Raw genomic sequence first — 20,890 nt, 5'->3', positions numbered from 1 at the left:
ACCTCCCCTTCTCACGACGGGCTGCATCAATTTACTGACGTCTGACGTCATGACGTCGTTGGATGCGTGGAAAACATGGCTGCCCCCTGTGAGCCGGGACCGTTTTCTCAGTTTTAAGCCTTTATATGTTCTTTTCGAAACAGTAAGTGTGGTAACAACGGATTATAATGATTTTTTAAAATAACTTTACGTGTTGTTGTCTGTTACGTCAACACCAGCTGTCTGATTTTTTTTATGCCGTTCACATGCCGTTTCGTGGGTAAAAATCCACGTTGACGCCACGTTATGTGGTATTTTTTACGGTCCCAGTGGGTATATACTGTATGTTGTCTCCACTATTCGTGGCTGTAGCTTCTTATTTAATTTTATCGTGGTTGTTGCCAGTGAAAACAGGTGTAGCCAGCTAACGATCTACAATTGTTTTTAACAGATTATCTGCATGGACGACAAAAAAGAAAAAATGGTGCCATCTGCTGAGGAAAGGGAAAAGGAAGATTCCCTCCAGAAAGAGGAAGAAGAGGTCGAAGAAGACGACGATGAGGAGGGAGAGGTTGATGCAGATGTTGAAGAACAGGACGGTAGAGGTGAAAATGAAAAGGAAGGCGAGCCTGCAGATAAAACTGAGGAACGTGTGAAATTGTCCGTTCAAGCCAAGGAGAAGAAGAGTTCTGATGGCCTAAACCTCAACAATGAAGTGGTGAGGATGAGGAAAGAGGTGAAAAGAGTGAGGGCTTTGATAATCAGGAAGCTGACGCGACAGTGTGGTGCTCTGAAGAAGAAGAAGGGCAAAGAGGCAGAAATAGAGAAAAACCAGAGGAGAGCCGCCAGAATACTGGAGGAGATTCATGCACTGAAGGCACTCTCACCAGACCTGGTAAGTTTTGTTGAAATTAAAAATAAGTTGATGATTGTATAAGATGATTTCATAAAATGTTGGTTACTGAAGATCAATGAAGATTTCATAAAATGTTTTGTTTTTGTTTGCTACCAGGTGACCAAAAGAGCCTTGCAAAAGGATTTAAACTTTGAGCAAGTGTGCAAAAACCCGAAATCTACTATTTCTGACCGGGCTATATCACGCATCGCCACACATCCACAGTTCAAGAAGAAGATTGATGACATCAAGGCTGCTGTGAAATCCTTCAAAGAGGAACGGATGAAAGGTGGAGGGCAGACAGTGAAAGAAAAGGTGCAAAATAAAGCTGGGAAGATCATCCCGCAACTTCCTGCCAAAAAGGAAGATGAAAAGACTGAAGAAGTAGAGGACGTGCCAGGAGTGAAAAAGAAACTAACTAACAACAAGGGAGGGAGTGGTATCTGTAAAGACAATACAAATGCAACTTCCACTGAACCTGGAATTAAAACAATGAAAGCAACTAATTCAACTAATAAGGTTGGTCAAATAGAAAAAATGTCAGAACCCAAGAATGTAAATCCAGCTATCTGTAAGAAAGGAAAAGACACTGTGAAAAGAAAACTGGAAACTGTAAAGTCTGAATCTAAAGGGCTTCAGATAAAGAAAGATGTGGAAGAGAGTGATTTGGAGTCATCAGATGAGGAAGATAAAAAAGAGTACTTTGATGACAGCACAGAAGAACGTTTCCACAAGCAGTCCTCCCATTCTGAAGAGAGTGAGAGCGATAATGACTTCTTTGTTGGAAAAATTAACAAATTCAGGAAGAAGAAGAAAAAGCAGAAGAGTGCAGAGGGGGAGAAGACCCAAGAAGTAAAAATGGTCGCAAAAGGCAATGTTGAGAGAAAATTGGATGAAGTTGAGTCCAGGCAGAAATTGAAAGCAACCTCCCTTCAGTCTGTTTTTTGCTCTTCTCTTGCTGCATCTCATCCTGGTTCAGACAGAGAAAGAGGTGGAGATAAGTTTAGAGGCAGAGGGAAACCAAGGAGCGGTAGTGGTCAAAGAGATTATAGTAAACAGTCCAAGTTCATAAAGCAGGAAAAAGGAACAGAAATAACTAAGTCAGAATTGCCAGACAAAGGCTTTCACCCTATCAGCAGAGGGGGTGGACGAGGCAGAGGTGATGTTTTAAGGCAAAAGGATCACTTGGGTGGACGTGTGATGGCATCAAAACAGGCACTGCATCCATCCTGGGAGGCAAGTAAAAAAAGGAAAGAACAACAAGGACAAATCCTGGCCTTCCAGGGAAAGAAAATAAAGTTTGTTGATGATGAATAGCTAGTGGATGTTTATTAGAGCTGCATACATGCCTTTGTTTCACTGTATTACATTGTCCCATTTGGTAAATCGTGTTTTCTTAACACTATTAAGTGTACAGTTTATCACCTGATGGACACACATTCCCAGTTGCTAAGTCGATATTTCATCAGTTTTTACATCCATACAGGTAGTAAAAAGTCACAAAACTGGGAGGATTTTGTACAAAGCACAAAGAAAAATGTGTTGTATAAAAGATTCTGTGATTGAATGTGAACAATTTCCTAAGCAAGATATTTTTAATTAAAGTTTTAAAGAAGTTGACTGTTTTTTTTTCCTTAAATATCGTTCTCCATACTTCCATGTATTGCTAAGCATTTGGATTCTTATGTAAATTTCGAATGATGTCATCCTGTAGAAAATAGAAAATTGAAGAAATTGATATGTGGTGATTCAGATATTTATTGATGACTTTTTACAGCAAGAAGCTCCTGCAAAGTCCAATTGTTGAAAAACAGACATGTGCTGAACCAGTTACAATTTGCCTAAGACCACATCCACTGGCCTAATAAGAAATGGCATAAAATTTTGTGGACTGATGAGTCAGATTGTTCTGTTTGGGTCTAAAGGCCACAGACAGTCTGTCAGACGTCCCCCAAACACTGAAGTCAAGCCACAGTACAAAGTGAAGACTGAAGCAATGAAGATGCAAGCATCACGATATGGGGATGTTTCTCATACTATTGTATTGGCTCTATATATCATGTACCAGGGATCATGGATCACTCTGAGTCCATTAGAATACTGGAAGTAGTTATGTTGCCTCATGCTGAAGAGGACATGCCCTTGAAATGTGTGTTTCAACAAGACAATGACCCCAAACACACCTGCAAGAAAGCAAAATCATGGACCCAGACAAGCAGCATCCAACTAATGGAGTTGCCAGCACAATTCCCAGACCTAAATCCCATAGAAAACTTGTGGTTGACATAAAAATACTGTTCATGATGCAAACCCAAAAACTGTAGAGGAATTGTGGAAACTATGACAGTTGTCGTGGGCTGGAGTACCTGTTGACTGATGTCAGAAGTTGGTGGACTCCATACACCACAGAAGTAAAGCAGTTAAGTTAAAGCAGTAACTTCAAGCATTTCTTAGTTTTATGCAGAACATTTCTGAGTTTTAAAGAAAGATGCCAACACTGATATTTTTTTTTTGCAAATGATGTTTGTTACCTTTCCGTAAAATATTATCATATTCAATGGCTTTTTCAATTTTGAGGTTTACTCACATTTTTAGACACACTGCTATAATCATCAATCTAAGTGTACATGCTCAACATAATCACATGTGTTTGAACTTTCATGTGCAAAGTCCTTGGAGAAAAAGGAAACCTTGGCAAAATATCACTAGTTTGTGAGTTAGTTTGTTTAACTATGGAAAAATGAACAACTTCTTGTTTACATTAAGGTATGTACTGTGGTTTCTCTCCAATTTGTTTTTGTTTTTTTCATTTAAATGTCAGTTTACCCTTTTGCTGTTGCCCCCCCACGTCTGTGGCTCTTATTTCATACACATCCTGAGGAGGTCCCCACCCGACCCTGTTGCTACCCCGCCCCCATCCCACATTGCCGCTGTGTCTAAAGCATTCTCAAACCCTGCGGTTTTGCTGTTAACTATCCGCCTTAAGGGATAGTTCTACCAGCGGACACAATTCTGTGGCGGATTACAGAACTGTGTTCGTCAAATTTGCAGTTTTCTTTTCTGCTGCCCAGTCGCGTTGAGTTAATTTGTCGTTAGTTTTATGACAGGGCTGAGCCGTCAGCCTCAATGTGCGGCTCTTTGTGACCAAATAAGAACTCCGGTGTGTCCTGGAGTTAAAATCCAGTGCTCCTTTTTGACGTCACAGACAGACACACACACTCGAGACGGATGTGCTCGACACACACACACCTGCAGACAAGTGCGACGTAGCTGGGGACGGAGAAAGTTACAAGTAAACAACTCCAAAGAAAACGGTAATTTTCCCCTAATTATCATGGCTCTTAGTTTTTTGTAAGCTCATTAATGTGTCGTGTCAAACTTAGATTTAATTGTTCACTTGTATTGATCCGTTAAAGCTAAGTTTCAGCAGTCTTCCCCATACTAGCTAGCTGACATAACCTAGCTGCAGCTAATTATAATTATGCACGTATTCATCATCCACATACTACTATTTGTAGTACTGCCGCTATTACAGCTAGTACTAGTGAGCTGCCTGAATTCCATAAAGCACAAGTACTTGATATGTTACTTAGAATTTGAAAGGAATGCTGAATCCCTCCATATTACATGTTGCAATATTTCTGAATCATTGATGGAAATGGAAATAATGTTTCTTAAGACTTAAGACGGGTTTTAAAAATATTCTGAATTATTAAATCCCCCCCCCCACTTCCACCCCCCTCTTCTGCACTTCTACTTTTGGGACACATGAGATCACTTTGTAATCTAGCTATCAATTCGATAATAAAATACTGTACATCTAACACCTTTTGTTCACAAATAAAGACCAAATTTACAAATGGTTGTTTTTCATTGCTTTATAGTATTTAACATGTCGCTTTCTTCACGACCAGAAACTCGGAGGACACGACAGATGTGAGGATCATTACAAGAAGGCCTGCGTTATGACAGCATATGAAGAAAATGAATGTCTGGATTTGAATGTTAGTGGTGCTTCACCTTTTTTCATAATTAAATACATTCCAGAGAGGAGAAATGTTGTGACTGATGATGATATTTCAAGCTTCACCTGTTTGACTGCTGGCTTCGTAAAAACATTAAGCATATCCTGTTGCCATTAATTAATCCCTGCTATAATTATGTAATCAAGTAAAAAAAGCTAATGTTGGATGAAGTATTGTGGCCAACAACTGTCACTGCTGATCAGGGATGAAATGCATGTGGTGGTGTCGGCAGTTGAGAAAATCCATTTGAAAGTCCATCCAAATGAATCTTTCATAAGCAGATCCAATTAATTTTGGTCCGCTAAGGCCAGAAAAATCAGAAGTTACCAATGGTATACAGCACTTTGTGATTTTGTGTAGGCTGCAATCTCTTAATTTTGTTCTGACATTGCAATGATGTTGTGCCTTCAGTTTGACATGATGCATTTTACAATGCAGAGTTGATTAATATGTAAAAAAGTTAATTAAACAAAAATAATACATTAATTTTCAGAAATAGGGCCTGTAGTTTTAAGCTACTTACAAAAAGGAAATAAGTTATTGGTATGTGTGACATAGCAATAACCTGAGCTTATTTTATCATAACAAATACCCTCAAAGAGCTTTCCTAGTTACAGCTGTGTAGGTTTAAAGGTTTTTTTGATTTTACAGAAATAAAATGATTGATAATCATGTTTAAAATCTAAGATTGCCAAGGTGCCCTCGCACCATCCCCTTGCATGCTGGTGGGCCCTATGCCAGAGCAGCCTGCCACCCTAGCTCCCATTATCAGCGTGCCTACAGGCCCCGTGTGTGTGTTTATGTGTGCGGGCCTGTACAGTGTGTGTGTGTGTGTGATATATATATTCTGTATACTGTATATAAAGACACACACACACAAAGTAATCCCTTGCGCATTCGCACTTAAAAATGCCCGACTTTACCTCATTGCGGATTTTAAGTAGGTAGTCATGTGATACCGTACTCGCATTCTATTGGCTGACAGCATCCGGAAGTGCACTGCATTCCAAGACTCACTGAACGCAGAGCACTACCGTGTATTAAAGAAACACTTAAAAGTGCTTTAAACAGTCTATAAGAGTGTGAGAAAAGGTAATACAGATATAAGGTGCTTTAATATCAGTATGGGCAGGGGTCATAAACTTTTAAAGTACTTTAAATATTAAATTAAATAGTTTGTCGCAATATCTCAGAATTTTGTTGTTAGCAGGTGGTCCTGGAACGCATTAACCGCGAGTAACGATGGATAACTGTGTGTGACATAATGACAATTATGTTAACTGGGAAGTCCATGTATGGTTATTTCTTCTCCTAACATAGCAGATGCCTTACGCCATATTGTTCATGTGATTCCCACTGGCAGATGCGCCGTGATTGGTTGGGCGCCATGATTGACAGATAGTGGGTGGAGTTGGTGACAGCATGACAATTTTTCAAGTGAGCTTATTCAAATATATACAGTACTATTCATGCATCTTGAAGCGCGGATACGATGTAGTGAAGCCGGGCATCTTGAAGCGCGAATTGCTGTATACTTGTGAAGTATTTGGAGTGGGAAAAAGGTAATTTCCCTATGGGGATTGATAAAGGATTTATTTATTAGAAAATAAAGCTCAAGCAAATCTAGGTGTAACTTAAAAAAGTTGTAAAATACATTTAAACTCCCAGTATCCAATAAAAAAGACATAATAGTGTTTTGAGGTTTTATTTTCCCCACATTTCTTTAATTTTTAATTTGACTTTTTTTTATTCTTGAAACCCTGATACTGTTCTTTTATTTGAAAGATAATGTCTTTTCTCTTTTAGCTACACAAACAAAAGCTTGGATTCACAGAAACATTGCCATTAAGTTCTGACATTGGTGAGGATGACTATGTTCCGGAATCTGTTGAATCTGAGAGCAACAGTTCACCAGATATTGAACAGCCCAAGGTGAAGAAGAAAAAAAAAGTCAGGAAAACAACTTCAGCTTCCTCTCTGCAAGTCCAACCACTTAAGAAAATGCATGTGCCCCCTTGTAGTTCCTTAGATACAAATGACCCCAGAGAATCCTCATCTCCTGATGTGACAGTCATGATACTGAAAAAGAAGAAAGATGGTGGCAGGCTTTACAATAAAAGGTTTTATTGTGTATTTTGCAGTAAACCTTACAGCAAAATGCCACGCCACCTGGAATGCAAACACAGTGAATTACCAGAAGTGGAAAAAGCACTGAAATATCCTAAAGGCTCTATGGGGCGAAAGCTGCAATTTGATTTCTTGAGAAACAAAGGAAACCATGCGCATAATACGAAAGTGATTAAAGAGGGAAAAGGAATGGTAATACCCCATTACCAAACCATTAAACCTGCAAAACCTGGTGATTACATGCATTGCATCCACTGTCAGGCTTATCTCAAGAGGAAATCACTGAGGAGGCATATGCAGACATGTCACCTGATTCAACAAACAAGTAGACCAAAGCCAGGAACATCTCCAGACCAAGCCCTTTGTAAATATGCTGAGCCAGTACCAGACAGCATGGATGACCAGTTTTGGAAACTAGTTCTTAGTATGCAGGATGATGACATAACAAAGGTTGTCCGGAGTGAGAAGTGCATCTTGAAATTTGGAGCAAGCTTGTTCAGTAAGCATTGTCAAGATGCTACAAAACAAGAATACATCCGACAGAAGATGCGTGAGACTGGGCGAGTTGTTCTTCAAGGACAGAAAGATGGCAAGTTAAAGATGCTGTCAGATTTCTTCATACCAGCTAACTTTCCTCATGTCATAGAAGCAGTTAAGAAGGTGGCCGGCTTGGATGAGAAGACCAACGTCTACCAAAAGCCATCTTTAGCACTTAAGCTGGGTCACAATCTCAAGAACGTGGCGGATATTCTTAAATGTGAGGCTGTGATCTCAGGTGATAAGGCAATCTTTCACAATGTGCAGGTCTTTAAACACATCTGTGACACCAAATGGAAAAAATGTGTGTCTTCCCATGCTCTTAGGAATTTGAAAGATTTGAAATGGAATGCTCCCCGGCTTCTACCATTTGCTGAAGACATGAGAAAGATGCACCAGTATCTAGACAGGCAAAGGATGGAGTGCCAGAGGAAGCTCAAGGAGGAAGTAATGAAGAAGAACTGGATTGAACTTGCCAAAGTCACTCTTTGTGAGGTTATACTTTTCAACGAGATAAGCACGGGGGAAGTATCTAAAATGCTGTTGAATTCTTTTACCTTGAGAGATACCTCTGCAACTTGTCCAGATGTGGAGCTTGCTGTGTCCGAAGTTGAGAAGAAGCTGTATAAGCATTTCCAGCGAATTGAGATCAAATTTAATCATGGCCGAAAGATCCCCATTCTCCTCACCCCTATGATGGTGTCATCGATTGACTTGCTTGTCCAGAATCGCCGTAATTGTGATGTGTTTGATATAAATCCATATATATTTGGGAGACCGCAGACTCTCAGACACTTCACAGGGTCAGATGTTATTCGTCAGATGGCTCATAAGTGTGGAGTAAACTACCCAGAAGCTTTGTCCTCAAATAAATTTAGAACACACGCGGCCACCATGTCAAAAGTCCTCAACCTAAAGGACAACGAGTTGGACGACCTGGCAGACTGCTTCGGCCACGACATCAGAGTCCGTCAGCAGTACAGACTGCCTAACGGGACCTTACAGCTGGCAAAGATCAGTAAGTTGTTGATGGCCCTGGAACGAGGGCAGCTGTCTAACTTCAGAGGGAAAAACCTAGATGAGATCAACATAGATCCACAAGGTAAAGGTCCTGCATCACTCTTTACATGTGACTCCTCTTTCCCTGCAAGAGATTTAATAAAACTAATAATTAAAGAAAAAGTGTGATGCTAGACACTGAGGGCAGTCTTTTCATATTTAAGATTCTAAACTTTGTTTTTGGTAATACTGTTTTTGGTAATACTGTTTTAACCCTGGATTACTATGTATTTCCTCATTTTAAGTTACTCTCTTGATGGTATTAAAACAAGGGTAAACTGTTCATTGCAAGCATATACATTTCCATTGTTAGCTGTTCAGTACTATCTCCATCCTTGCTCCTCTTCCTTTGAGCTTTAATGTGCTTAATAACAGTTTGAGCCAACCAATAGCTTCACATTCAGTATGTTGTTTCTGTGTTTTGCAGAGAAAATATCTGCTGACAATGCATCAGACAGTGATGATGAAGTTGACGCAACTGAGATGGATACTGCATTTTACAATTCATCTCCTAAATCATCAGGTAAGAATGAAACTGTCATTGTTGACCATAATAGTAAAATGTTTATAAAAGTGTCAAACTAAACAGTGATAGAAAATCTGGGATTATTATAATGCCGAAAGTTTCTGATTTTGTTCTGTTAAGAAAATCTGTGAGAAGTTTAACTGTTGATCGAGTAATTTAAGACTACTTGCTCTGTTGTATCATCATTTAATAAACTTACTGTGTTTAGGTCAGTCTGGGATGATCACGGAATCTACCATTGAAGTTGTACAAAGCAAAGATCTACCTTCAGGCAATGGTAAGAATATTTCTTACTTAAAAAGAAAATGAGATTGCAAAGATTTGATAAAACATAGCTAACCTTCAGATTCAATTCAGACGGTTATTTTTTGCTCATGGGTAAATTAGTTTTGCAGTCTGTTTAAAAACAGATAAACAATAACATAACCACAACAGCATTCAGACAACCACGATAGAGAGTAGAGAGTAGAGATATTCTTAAAGTTATACTACTAACATTGTCACCTATGGGTTGCTCCTGTAACAATTGGTCATTCAGCATCTATCTTCTTCCTGTCTGTTCTCTGAGATCTCTCCAACCAGTGAGTTAGTCTTATCTTGACTCTTGTCTTATCTATTCTTCTGGCCTTTTCTTTCTTTTCTTCTTGAGTTTCTTTTAATCATTGTTTTTTATACAGTAGTCTGCAGTTTCATAGGGCTACTTGAATGAATGCTTCTTCTGTCTTCTGCATTGTACCTGATTATTTTCTCAAAGTTGCATGTATAGTGCGCCCTCCTTTTTTGCGGTTAATGCGTTCAAGGAACCACACGCAATTGAGAAATCTGCGATTGAGATAACGATATATTAATCTAATTTTTTACGGTAATTAATGTTTATGAACCCTCCCCCATCCTGATATGAAACCACCTTCTATTTGTATTACCTTTTCCCACACTCTTATCGACTGTTTGAAGCACTCTTGTGTCTCACGAAAGTCTGAGACTGACGGAACAGAGCTCACTTCCGAATGCCATCAGCCAATAGAATGCGCGTATAGTATCACTACCTAATAAAAATCCACGATGAGGTGGAGTCGTAATTGTTGATGCGCGAGGGCGCACTGTAATAAGTCTCTTGGGTTTTTTTGTTTGTGTTTTGATAGATCAGATGACAAGGTGCCAAAAGACTTAAAAGCTTTTTAGAAATTATGAGTGGTTAGAAATTCAAAAAATGTTACCAGATAGACATCTTTCAAACTGAAGATGTTACTTCCGGGGTTCTACTTCTTTTCCTTTCGGCTTTTCCCTTCAGGGGTCGCCACAGCGAATCAATTTCCTCCATCTAGCCCTGTCCTTTGAATCCTCTTCTCTCACACCAACTACCTTCATGTCTTCCCTCACTACATCCATAAACCTCCTCTTTGGTCTTCCCCTAGGCCTCCTGCCTGGCAGTTCACAACTCAACATCCGTCTACCAATATATTCACTATCTCTCCTCTGGACATGTCCAAACCATCTCAGTCTGGCCTCTCTCACTTTATCTCCAAAACCTCTAACATGTGCTGTCCCTCTGATGTACTAATTAATATTATTCATAAATCAAATACCCATTGAGTCCAGTGTCTTGGTAAATTACTTTTCCACCGATGGACCAGGCATCTAAACAAGAACAGCCACCTTTCTCGAACTTCTTTTTGAAAGTATTTACTGTTCCTGTTCAATGCACTGTTCATTGAATACTTGGCATTAACAGGTGTAAACTTATTTATAATATTACCACCATATCTTGTCAAACAAAACAAATGATAAATTAATAGACAGCTCACCACTATCCGTTAGTGTTCGTCCAAAATTTCCACATTTCCCAACCTTGTGAAAATTAGATGCTGTCACAGCACATAAAACTTTAAAATAAATTATTTTTTTCATTTGACTGAATGCTCTTAAACATTATCCTTATTCCACTGTGATGTCACTTGCAACTTTTTTGGACTAGCTAACAAGCAGATCATAAATGTAGTTTTAGAAGATCTACTTGATCTTTCTTTTTAACTGAACTTATAAAATACTTTCAAAATCGCATTTGCTACTCTAGTTTTAACAATTTTATTTTTTGGGAGGATTGGGTTTTTTTCATTACAGGGCCATATTTTTATTCATGGTGTCTAAAATCAGGCACATCATGCCTCTGGCCACCACTAAATCACTTAAAATCTTCCTCTTTGTGAAGACCTTTGGAAACGTCTTATATATCAGATAATTGTATTACAGATTTATGACCGCCCACCTGACCTTCATTATCCATTCTTGTGAAGTTTGCATTATTACTACCAGTACTCCTGTCACTGATAATCCTTTTTAAGTGCTTGTAAAATATTGCCAGTTGCCAACTATAATTGTGATCTGTCAAACTGCCACATTGAGGATTCCATAGTGTGCTGCTGTTGTGATGAGGAAATTATTTAATTTTTCATAATTTGCCATGTGACATGGATTGAAACATTTCCCATTATTTGAAGAACAGCAATGACTAATCTTTCTTTCAGGGTTATTACCTAAGAAAAGACTGAAGTGGACCCAAGAAGAAATTAAGGCTGTGGAGAAAACGCTCATGGACTGTATTAACAATGGAAAGGTTCCTGGAAAAGCCCAGTGTATGAAGTGCATCAAGGCCTCCCCGGTGGTGCTCCAAGGCAGGACATGGAAGGGAGTGAAATTTTATGTAAAAAACCGTATAAATGCATTAAGGCGAGATGCTCTGAAAAGAAGGTCAGTCATTAGAATATACTGGAAAATGTATTTTCACTGATTCAAAAAGTGCAAATTTAATATATTTTAGACTGAACATTATTTAAGATAAAAATAAACTTGATGATGCATACATTCAAACCATCCCACAGACATTGAACTCTTTCGCTTCCAGTGCTTTGTAGCAATTGATGTCCTTTGGAGAGTGCTGCTCCAGACATTTATCAGTATTTTCTTTTAGTTCTTGACTGATTGAAAGATGCTTCGCTCAGAGAAACACAGTGTTCCCTCATGGATGACCACTGACATATGCAAAACTTTGTGGCATCGTAAGCTGCCACAAATTCTTCATCTTCCTCTGATTCATCAACCTCTGTTCTGTGACTGGATTAGTGGTCATGACGCTAAATTCCATGTTAAGAAACCTGATTTTCACTGACAAGCTGTTGCCCAGCCCTCCCCATTGAAAAACGTAATTGACGTCATTGACAGCCAGTGAGTTAATTTAATTTCTAGAATATTTTAAATTGTCACATTTGAAATGATTGATTATAAAACTTCCCACTATATTCTAATTTTTTGGGATGCACCTGTATATATATTGTGATTTTATGGATACACATGTATATGTAATTCTAAATTTTCAATTCATGTTCATGCGGTGCGGAGTTCATTTTTCCTCAAGAAAGTAGTCCTTGGAATCCCTGAAATGCACTTCAAAAAAAATTATTGCATCCCAACATGACGTTTGTGCATCCCAAAGTAATAACAGAATGTAGAAGCTGTATGCAAAGATTGAGATTTGCCAATAGTACAATATAAAAGCTAAACAAACTTAAGTTTTTTGATTTTATTAATAACTGCATCATGACTGTTTTGGTAAAAAGAAAAAAAGTAATATTACATATCTTTAAAATGTTAAAGCCTGGTAGTCATTCTTTAAAAAAAAAGTTTTAGAAATAAAGAAGTAATAGTTTTTTTTCACTTTTGTTTTACACTCAATAGTTTTCTTTGCCTTTAATTCATATATTCTCCTGTGAACACTGCACCAAGCTGAAAGACCATTCTCCACACATTTTTTTTGTAAGCTGCATTTTGTCTTGGGTGCTGACATTTATCCCTGCCTTACCCATGGAAACGATGGGGTCTATTGCAGTACAAATGTTTGGATTTTTTCTGGTTTTCGCTTTGCCTCTTATGGTCAATTCACCTGCTGAATCATGCAGGTGAGTCTCGTGATGAGAAACTCACATGAGATCAAAATGCAATGGCAATTTTTGGGTTTGAAATTTAAGTTGAGAAATGAATAAAATGTAAATAATTTTTTCCCCAAATTATCTCACGGAAAAAGGCTGCATCGTTTTTTGTTTTTTTTTATTGTAAGTATTTAAAGCTTGCCTCCCAGGGACACATGTTGTCTGATGATCATGCATCCCTGTCAAAAAACTTGAGTCAAAGATGCAAGGACCCCTGCAAACGAGAACACTGTGCAGCTACTGTATGCATGTTTGTTTGCATATTTTTGTTATGTATGATTTGTAATACAATGGTTAACATACAGCACTAAGATGGAGTCCAGTACAGATCACTGGGCAGTAAACAAGTTACCGCGTACAGAAAATAATGTCTAACTTCAACAACAACAAAAAAAGCACTATTCCCAGACTTGGTTCTTCATTGACAATCCATCGCTTGTGAAGCAGAATTCACAAAGTGTTGGGTTGTTCAACTACTAATAAGCAACGTGATGTGGGTTTATACTGTTGAGACAAGTTAGTTTCACCCACCTGATGATGCATTGTTGCAATAGCAAATGCTCAGATTTGACATCCGCATGTATGCATGTATGGTAAACTTTCCCTAAATACCAACCCAACTGTGTCACCTGGTGGCGACAAAATGGATATGTCCCCACTTGGCTTTAAACTTCACAATGTTCACTTTTCTGAGTTTTTGTTATCAGTTGATGTTTCTATCAAAATGTGTGTAGAGGCGGTCGTGTGAATTTCACCTGTGGTCAAGATCTGAGGGAGCTCATTGATGAGGAGAATCACCTGGATGAGTTGATCCAAAGCTGTATGTTGCAGATTCACCAGATGAATGAAAACCAGCACAGTGACAAATATCCTTTGATCGTGAAGTCACGTCAGCAAATTCAAATAGATATTGTGAATATTGATGGTGAGTGTAAGGTCTGATCAAAGATGTGGCTTGATTAATTTGTCTCTTTCGATGTGAATTGGTAGACTTGGATAATTGCATGTGTCCTAGTTGTATGTCAACAACAGCAGCGATTGGTTATGTTCCCTGACCTTGATAACTACATTTGCATACTTGACTTATGATGACATCCGAAGTATCCCTAGCTTTAAAGATCAGACTGTGATTGTGATCAAAGCCCCATCTGAGACAAAACTAGAAATGCAGCACCCAGCAGAGGTAAGTTTTTTCAACCTAATATAACTGCATCTTTTAATCTAATGAAGTTCAATCAATTGACTTGAAACTCAAGTAAAACAAGACAAGCCTGGATTTACGGGTGCAACAATGGCTGTAATTAATGTGTCTGTGTGCACATATATAGATGATATAAAATTGTTTTCCATTCTCCCAGCCCACGTAATAAAGACATTATTGATTTTCAGAGCCTCCAGGTTCATCTCCGCAGCACAACCAGGCCCATTGAGGTGTTTATTTGTTGTGATGTCCCACTTAAAATGAAACGCAACAGCTGTGTGGCCAACGACAGGCGCTCAAACTCCGCCAGCAATGGGAATCGCTCTACCCCTCTCTCGTCCAACTCCTCGCCTTCCAAAGGTGAATTGTTCTTTTGAAATACTGTAGCCCCTTTCTAATGGCCTGATCAAGGAGCCATTGTCACGTCTGTATTGCGCCTCACTATTCAACACAAACTTTAGAAAGATGGAATATTCTGCAGTGTTGGTTACAAGGTGCCGCTCAGCACATACAGTAATGTCTAACATTTCGTTTTACTCATATTGTCTCCTCCACACCTTTTTGTTTCTTCCAGACAATTTGAAAATCGCTACCTCCAGCTTGCTGGCCAAGCCAATGGAACACATGCCCACCTCCTCCCAATACCTGCCTGAAAATCAGCAGAGTTTTGTCACTCTCTCCACCTTTGGCCCTTTTTGTTGACAGACAGGATTACCTCCTAAGCCAGACTGATGATGAGGGCATCATTGACTAATTCTCTGGTGTTGACCTGCAACAGCTGTGAATGGAAATAGCCCACTCAACCACTAACGGAAATACAATAGTTTTGGAGGCAGTGCCCATCTACCCACAGTAAGGAGCAAGAAGTTGGTAAAGGAACAAAGCGCTGATTTTATTGGTTGTTTTATTGACTTTTGCTTATCCTGGATTATATAACTGGTCCTCAGGTTTGTAGCGGAGATTGTTACTCAAATGCAACACGTTGACTCATCTTTGAGTGCCAGCCGTTATGGAGAAATGAAGGGCAGTTTTTCTTTGGTGCCTTTGGGGCTTGACCTACATGTGAGTCAGAAAAATGTTTTGTTTCAACATTGACATCCTCTGAAGTTTGAACTCAGGTTGTCTTACTGACCATTAGCCTCCAAACAGCCCTGTGATGGTGGTCTTGATGAACATCATGGATGACATTTTGTTTATGGTCATAATTTAGCCTGATGGTTTTAACACCCATTCATCCTTATTGAAAAGCCTTGCAATGAAAAGAACCAGTATGTCTTGTGTTGGCAGTAGTAAAAAGGAATGCACTTGATTTGATTGTTTCTGATAATGATTAATACCTGTAGTCTGGGTATCTGTTGGTATTAGGTATTGATCTGATATTGTTTGTACATATGTATTGTAACAGGAAGCTGGGAATCGCTGTTGCCATAAAATCTCAATTTTAATCCTTGCATGACTGAAGTAAATCTGAATTTGCCGAAGTTTCTAATTAACAATCAGTTTCAATCAATCAGTGAACATAATCACAGATTTATTTGTCCATAGTTCGTGTCTTCATGGCTGATGCAGTTGGCCAAGGTCAGCAATTGGACCAGTGATCTAACATGTCATCTGACTGGTTCTAGCTTTGTGTTCATAGTTTCCTCTTAAATGGACTCTCCTATCGTTTAATGTTTAACGTTTGTTCATTTCAGTGGCTGTTGGGATTTTGTTTGATTTTTTTGCATCACTGATTATTAGAAAAATTAATAACCAGCTGGCATCATGTTCAAAATGTCATTGCAAGGACTCTAATACCGCCGGTCATCCTGATGCTGTTCAGAGAGAAGGGACTGAACAGAGTAAAATGAAGGCACTGACTTGATTGCTGTGAGACAACTGAGCCTCTGTTTAAAAAGCTCCTACATGGTATTGGTCTAGGTTCATTTCTCCAAAGATGGAAACTGAATGCTGTCAGGAGTCTGTTTGCCAAACTGTGAATCTACTGTATTAGCATTTAAAACTGAATGTTTTTTTGACCTGATTTACTCTCATCTTATGTCCACGTCAGGGATCTGGACATGAATATTTAGCTGTTAAAATAATTTATAAACTCTACATTTTTGTACTCAGACCAGTTTATGTTGGAAATGAATGCATGGAAGACCTGGAGCTTTCTTGAGATGTTTACACTGGGATCTAATTGAGACTTACAGTATTACTGTGTTTTCTTTGAAGTCTTCTTTTCAGAGCTAAATGTTCCGAGTTCCTCATGGCATTAACTGTATTCACTTCTCAGATTCTTCTTTACCTGATGAATCACATGACATGCTGTGCACCAAAAGTGTGCCTTATGGACCTTTTTAAAAAAGACAAAAAAAAAAAAAAAGAGATGATATTTAAGGATCATTCACTGTTTTCAGTTCTGGTGAAACTTACTGCCTGAAAAGTAATAAATGGATATGGTTACAAGAGCCTGTATGGTGTGTGTTCAATAAGGAATCACTTCCACTTTCATAGAACTTCAATCATTTTTATCACTGTCACTTTGAATTGCTGCCCAGACAATTTGCTTTTCAAACACTTACCACTAAAGCCATTTCAGATACATTTTTAATAATGAGAATACATTCAAAAATGAAGTGACTTTCTCCAAAGATCACACAACTTCTTTTAAATCGTTTTAGTTGTTGTTGTGTAAGCTTTTTGCTTTATAGCTCTTCTCATAAATGAATGTTTTCTGCTACTCACTAACTAGTTTTCACGTCAGGGTTTGAACCACTAGAGGTTGACTGAAGTGAGAAATTAGTGAAATACTGCAGATCTTTGACATCATCCACCCTTCTACATTTTTGTCCTGCAGATACCTTCTAAATTAACCATTCTTAATTCTACCCTGGTAAGGAGATGTTCAGAAGATATTTGAAAAAATGAAACATATTTCATATGAATTTAGCATTGTTTACACCAGCTGTGGTTGGCTAAGTCACAAGGTTACACAACAGCATTGGGTTTAAGTTGGCCCAAAAATGAAGAAAATGGCAAGGTTCCTCAAAGCAATGCTTCTACAATAAGCAAAATACTTTTTGCATTGAACAGGGTAAATTATGAAGTGTTTTAATATTAAATTTCATGGTGAGTTTCTATGAACATAATAAACATTCACACATTTTACAGTAAGTTTTTAGTCAGCCACATATCAAATATCTTGTATCATCAAATGATTTTCATTTTTGGGTTCTGTTCCATTTATTGGTATACAACAGTTTGTTGTGGCTTCAATAGGAATTGACCGCCATTTTCATTAATTCAGTCATCTGTGTATATACTGTAGTAGTATGAATGTGGACACTGGGGGGCAGTGCGATTCCATACACTATTTCCATGTGATCGGGAGTTGTCCAGTTTCCCCTCTGAAATTAGCTTGAATGGATGTAGAATGAAAGTGGAGATGAAGAAAAGTTGCAATTTCAGAAAATGTAAAGGAAACATATTCAGTTCATAATTATTGAAAGTTAGAAAGTAGAGGCTTCAATCACATCTTGGGTTTAGGGTCATCCTCAAATAACATCCTCACCAGGCAACAGGATGAATGCTTGCAGACATGGCCATGTGACATTGTGTAATAGTTGTAATATTTTTAGACATTACTGGAGAATCTGTTAAAAAAAACATTAAGTACCCAGTGAGAAATATTAGAGAATAAATGTTTAAATCTGATATTAATACACACCATTAGCCTTTCTGACCTGATGAGATGACCTGCTCCTGGGTACATACTCATTTCACAGACTCAAAAATCACTCCTGTTGTCTTTTCGTCATCAAGATATTTCAAAGTAGTCAACAGATTCCGATAAAGACGGAGCAAATGCCGGATAACATTTTGATGCAGATCCAGATTCTCTTTCTGGAACATTGTGAGATCTTTTTAAACATTTTGCAAACATTATCCTCAAAAATAAAATGATAATAATAGGACAGTCAAAACCCAGCTAACAAAGAATGGCAAACTCGTGATGTTCCACCACTGAACACTTTGATCTGAAATTGGTATTTAATGAAGAATGGGATATAACAAAATTTCATTTGTGTTTTTTTAACAATGTGCAGATGATACAAAACAATACAAAAGCTGTTGTTACCTAATTTGGCATGAAGACGATCCCACCACCATGGTTAGTGCTACGCCCTGGGTGCGATGATGCAACAGTTACTATTACAAAATGCATCACTGAGATCTTTTAGAGGATTTGTTCATGACACTGAATGGAGAACATTTTCCTATTTGGGTTTCTGTGGCAATGTTTTTGGTGGATGCATGTGTCACAATGCAGACAGTTTACCTTGGTGTCTACCGATGATATGTTTTTATAAGGAAGTGAAGTATTCTTCAGATAAGTCTCAAACTGATATTTCTTTTCTGTATATCCACTTTTAGACTTTGTTTGATGCCTCTCCTATGTAGAGTAGAACTGTCCTTGCTTCTCTTTGTCTGAGCATCTGAGAAAAACACATCAGTGTTGTCAACATGATGATGTAATCCATCGGGAGCCAGCTGCATTCAGACCGGTCCATAGGTGGCAGTGTTGCACCTCAAAACCCACGCTTCAAACCCTGTCATTCCAGTTCACTAAAACTGTGGCAAACACACTTTGAGTTCACGAAGAGTCACTGGATCACTGCTATTATTGATTTATGTGTGTTTCTGTTTTTGTCCTCTCTGCACTACAAAGATTTGCACATAAAAAAAAAAACCAAAGTGAATATTGAATTGGGCCATATTGATTCAGGCCTGATGTCAGCCTCCTCCCATCTCAAGAGGGCTCTGTTAAGGATCAGTCAATATGACTGTCAATCAGCCAATCAATCTGTCAATGAAGTTTCATTTTTAGAGTGCCTTTCTGTGTCAACTAGCCAATGACGTTGTGTAGAAGATCTTAAAATGTCAGACAAAATTCACAGATGGCGGGGCTTAAAGGGCAAGATGGGACTAAACCATCGCTTAAGACTGTCCCTCAGGGAGTTTGGTGATGACTTGAAGGAAGTGCTATCCATGCCGCAAGCGTTGGCTGATGGCCTAGTCCAGGTGTGCCCTTATCCTTAAGTACAGAACTTGATCCTACGTTGTACTCTCTGCAGCCAGGCTCTTGTTTGACTGCTGTAATGCACTGAGAAAAGAGAGGGAGAGAATGAAAATGAGAGAGGGTTAAAGAGGGAGCATAAAAACCACGAGAGTGAGTGAGAGAGAGCGTACTACTGGCCTCTCATTGGCTACTGAGAGCACGCCGTCTTTTTGCGTAGTGCGCTGCTAGCCAATCAGACGCCGTAACAATATTTTGGGTTTATGAATGAAGTGGATAGTGAGAGAGCAGGACAGGAGTAGTTTTATTCAATACCCACAGCTTGTGTGTAAACCAAAAAGATAGGTGTGTACTGCTGTGCAGTGTGACTCACAGGGCCTCCGGGTAGAGTGAGACATCAACAGATGACCAGGATGATACATGTGAAAAGCGCCTACAGGCACACCTCCGTCAGCAGAGATGATTTTAGCTGATAATTCAGCACAAACCTGTTGACAGATCAGTCAAGACAGAAGAGAGACTTCTCCTGCTACACTTTTGTAAGTAGTTCTGTGTTACACATGAACAAGCAAGGCTGCCCTTCAGATGACAATAGCCAAGACGACTGTTGCACATTGTCCACACCCAAACGTTATGTTGTCTGATAGATAGCAACATCCTGTCCAGAAAAGAAAAGGGAATTTAATGTAGTAGAGAAAACCCCAGAACATATGTGATTTGGAAAAAAAAAAAGCACTTGAAATAATTATAAAATTATAAAAACATGTTAAAAAGCTTGATTTATACAAACCATATATACATAACCATATAACCACACACACATACACCTATATATTTGAATACGCTCACTTGAAAACCTCACGCTGTCACGCTTCTGGCGTCTACCCTGAAGTCCGGGCCGCTAGCCGAGTTAGCTCCGGTCTTCACATTTTTCCATGTCCGTCACTTACGGTGCCGTTTTGGCTTCGTCAAACATGGCGGTTTATATTCTTTGATTGTGACAGACCTCACGTTGTCGTGTGGGGAACCCCGATGCTTTATTCACCAGGAACGAACTCACAAAGCCGGCATCTACCCAGATGGCTGGAGAGTAACGCCGAAGCGGCCTTCGTCTTCTCGTTCGTCCGTCCCACATATGGAGACGTTACAGCTTCGTCAGACACAGCGGTTTGTTTTCTTGTGACGGCGAAGAAAAAAAACAAAAAACAAACAAAGTCTGATATTATTGTTTTATAATGGAATTTCCACGGGTTCCCGCTAGTATATGTATAAAACTTTTGACAGGGAACAAGTGAAACACTATCTAAAAACAAACATGAATGTCCCTTGTGGCTATAGAGAAGGAAGTTTGTCTCTTTCTCCTTGCGATTGTTGTTAACTCTAAAACAACAATGCTTCATCCTGTTTGCTGTCTTTTATTGTTTCCTGCCTTTATTGTCAGGCTCTCATTGAAACAAGATGTCCTAAATAACCAACTCACACCTGCAAGTGTTGTC

At 38.8% G+C, this 20,890-nt stretch overlaps 2 protein-coding genes across 6 annotated transcripts; both read left to right on the top strand.

The window, feature by feature from the left end:
* The first annotated feature begins 72 nt into the window (after positions 1–72).
* srfbp1 (serum response factor binding protein 1) lies at positions 73–2,484 on the top strand. The gene is made up of 3 exons (XM_068333303.1): positions 73–142; positions 431–874; positions 992–2,484. The coding sequence occupies exons 2-3, from the start codon at positions 440–442 to the stop codon at positions 2,189–2,191; spliced, it is 1,635 nt and encodes a 544-aa protein (XP_068189404.1). The 5' UTR covers positions 73–142; positions 431–439; the 3' UTR covers positions 2,192–2,484.
* A 1,403-nt stretch (positions 2,485–3,887) lies between these two features.
* On the top strand, positions 3,888–16,774 carry LOC137607773 (uncharacterized). 5 transcript variants are annotated; one of them, XM_068333734.1, is made up of 10 exons: positions 3,904–4,188; positions 4,789–4,878; positions 6,706–8,665; positions 9,050–9,145; positions 9,357–9,425; positions 11,674–11,896; positions 13,866–13,997; positions 14,197–14,314; positions 14,521–14,692; positions 14,907–16,774. In XM_068333734.1, exons 2-10 carry the CDS (start codon positions 4,840–4,842, stop codon positions 15,032–15,034), a joined length of 2,937 nt encoding a protein of 978 aa, XP_068189835.1. In that variant the 5' UTR covers positions 3,904–4,188; positions 4,789–4,839; the 3' UTR covers positions 15,035–16,774. The 5 variants fall into 5 exon arrangements, with proteins under 5 accessions (XP_068189838.1, XP_068189835.1, XP_068189836.1 ...); XM_068333735.1 differs by having other exon boundaries at positions 3,905–4,188; positions 13,866–13,999; positions 14,202–14,314; XM_068333736.1 differs by lacking the exon at positions 3,904–4,188 and adding an exon at positions 6,263–6,336 and having other exon boundaries at positions 4,818–4,878.
* Positions 16,775–20,890: the final 4,116 nt, after the last annotated feature.

This window comes from Antennarius striatus, chromosome 14 (assembly GCF_040054535.1).
Source record: "Antennarius striatus isolate MH-2024 chromosome 14, ASM4005453v1, whole genome shotgun sequence".
NCBI classification, from domain to species: Eukaryota; Metazoa; Chordata; class Actinopteri; order Lophiiformes; family Antennariidae; genus Antennarius; species Antennarius striatus.
The sequence above is the reverse complement of the archived record's forward strand: the minus strand, read 5'-3'. Positions and strand labels throughout refer to the sequence as shown.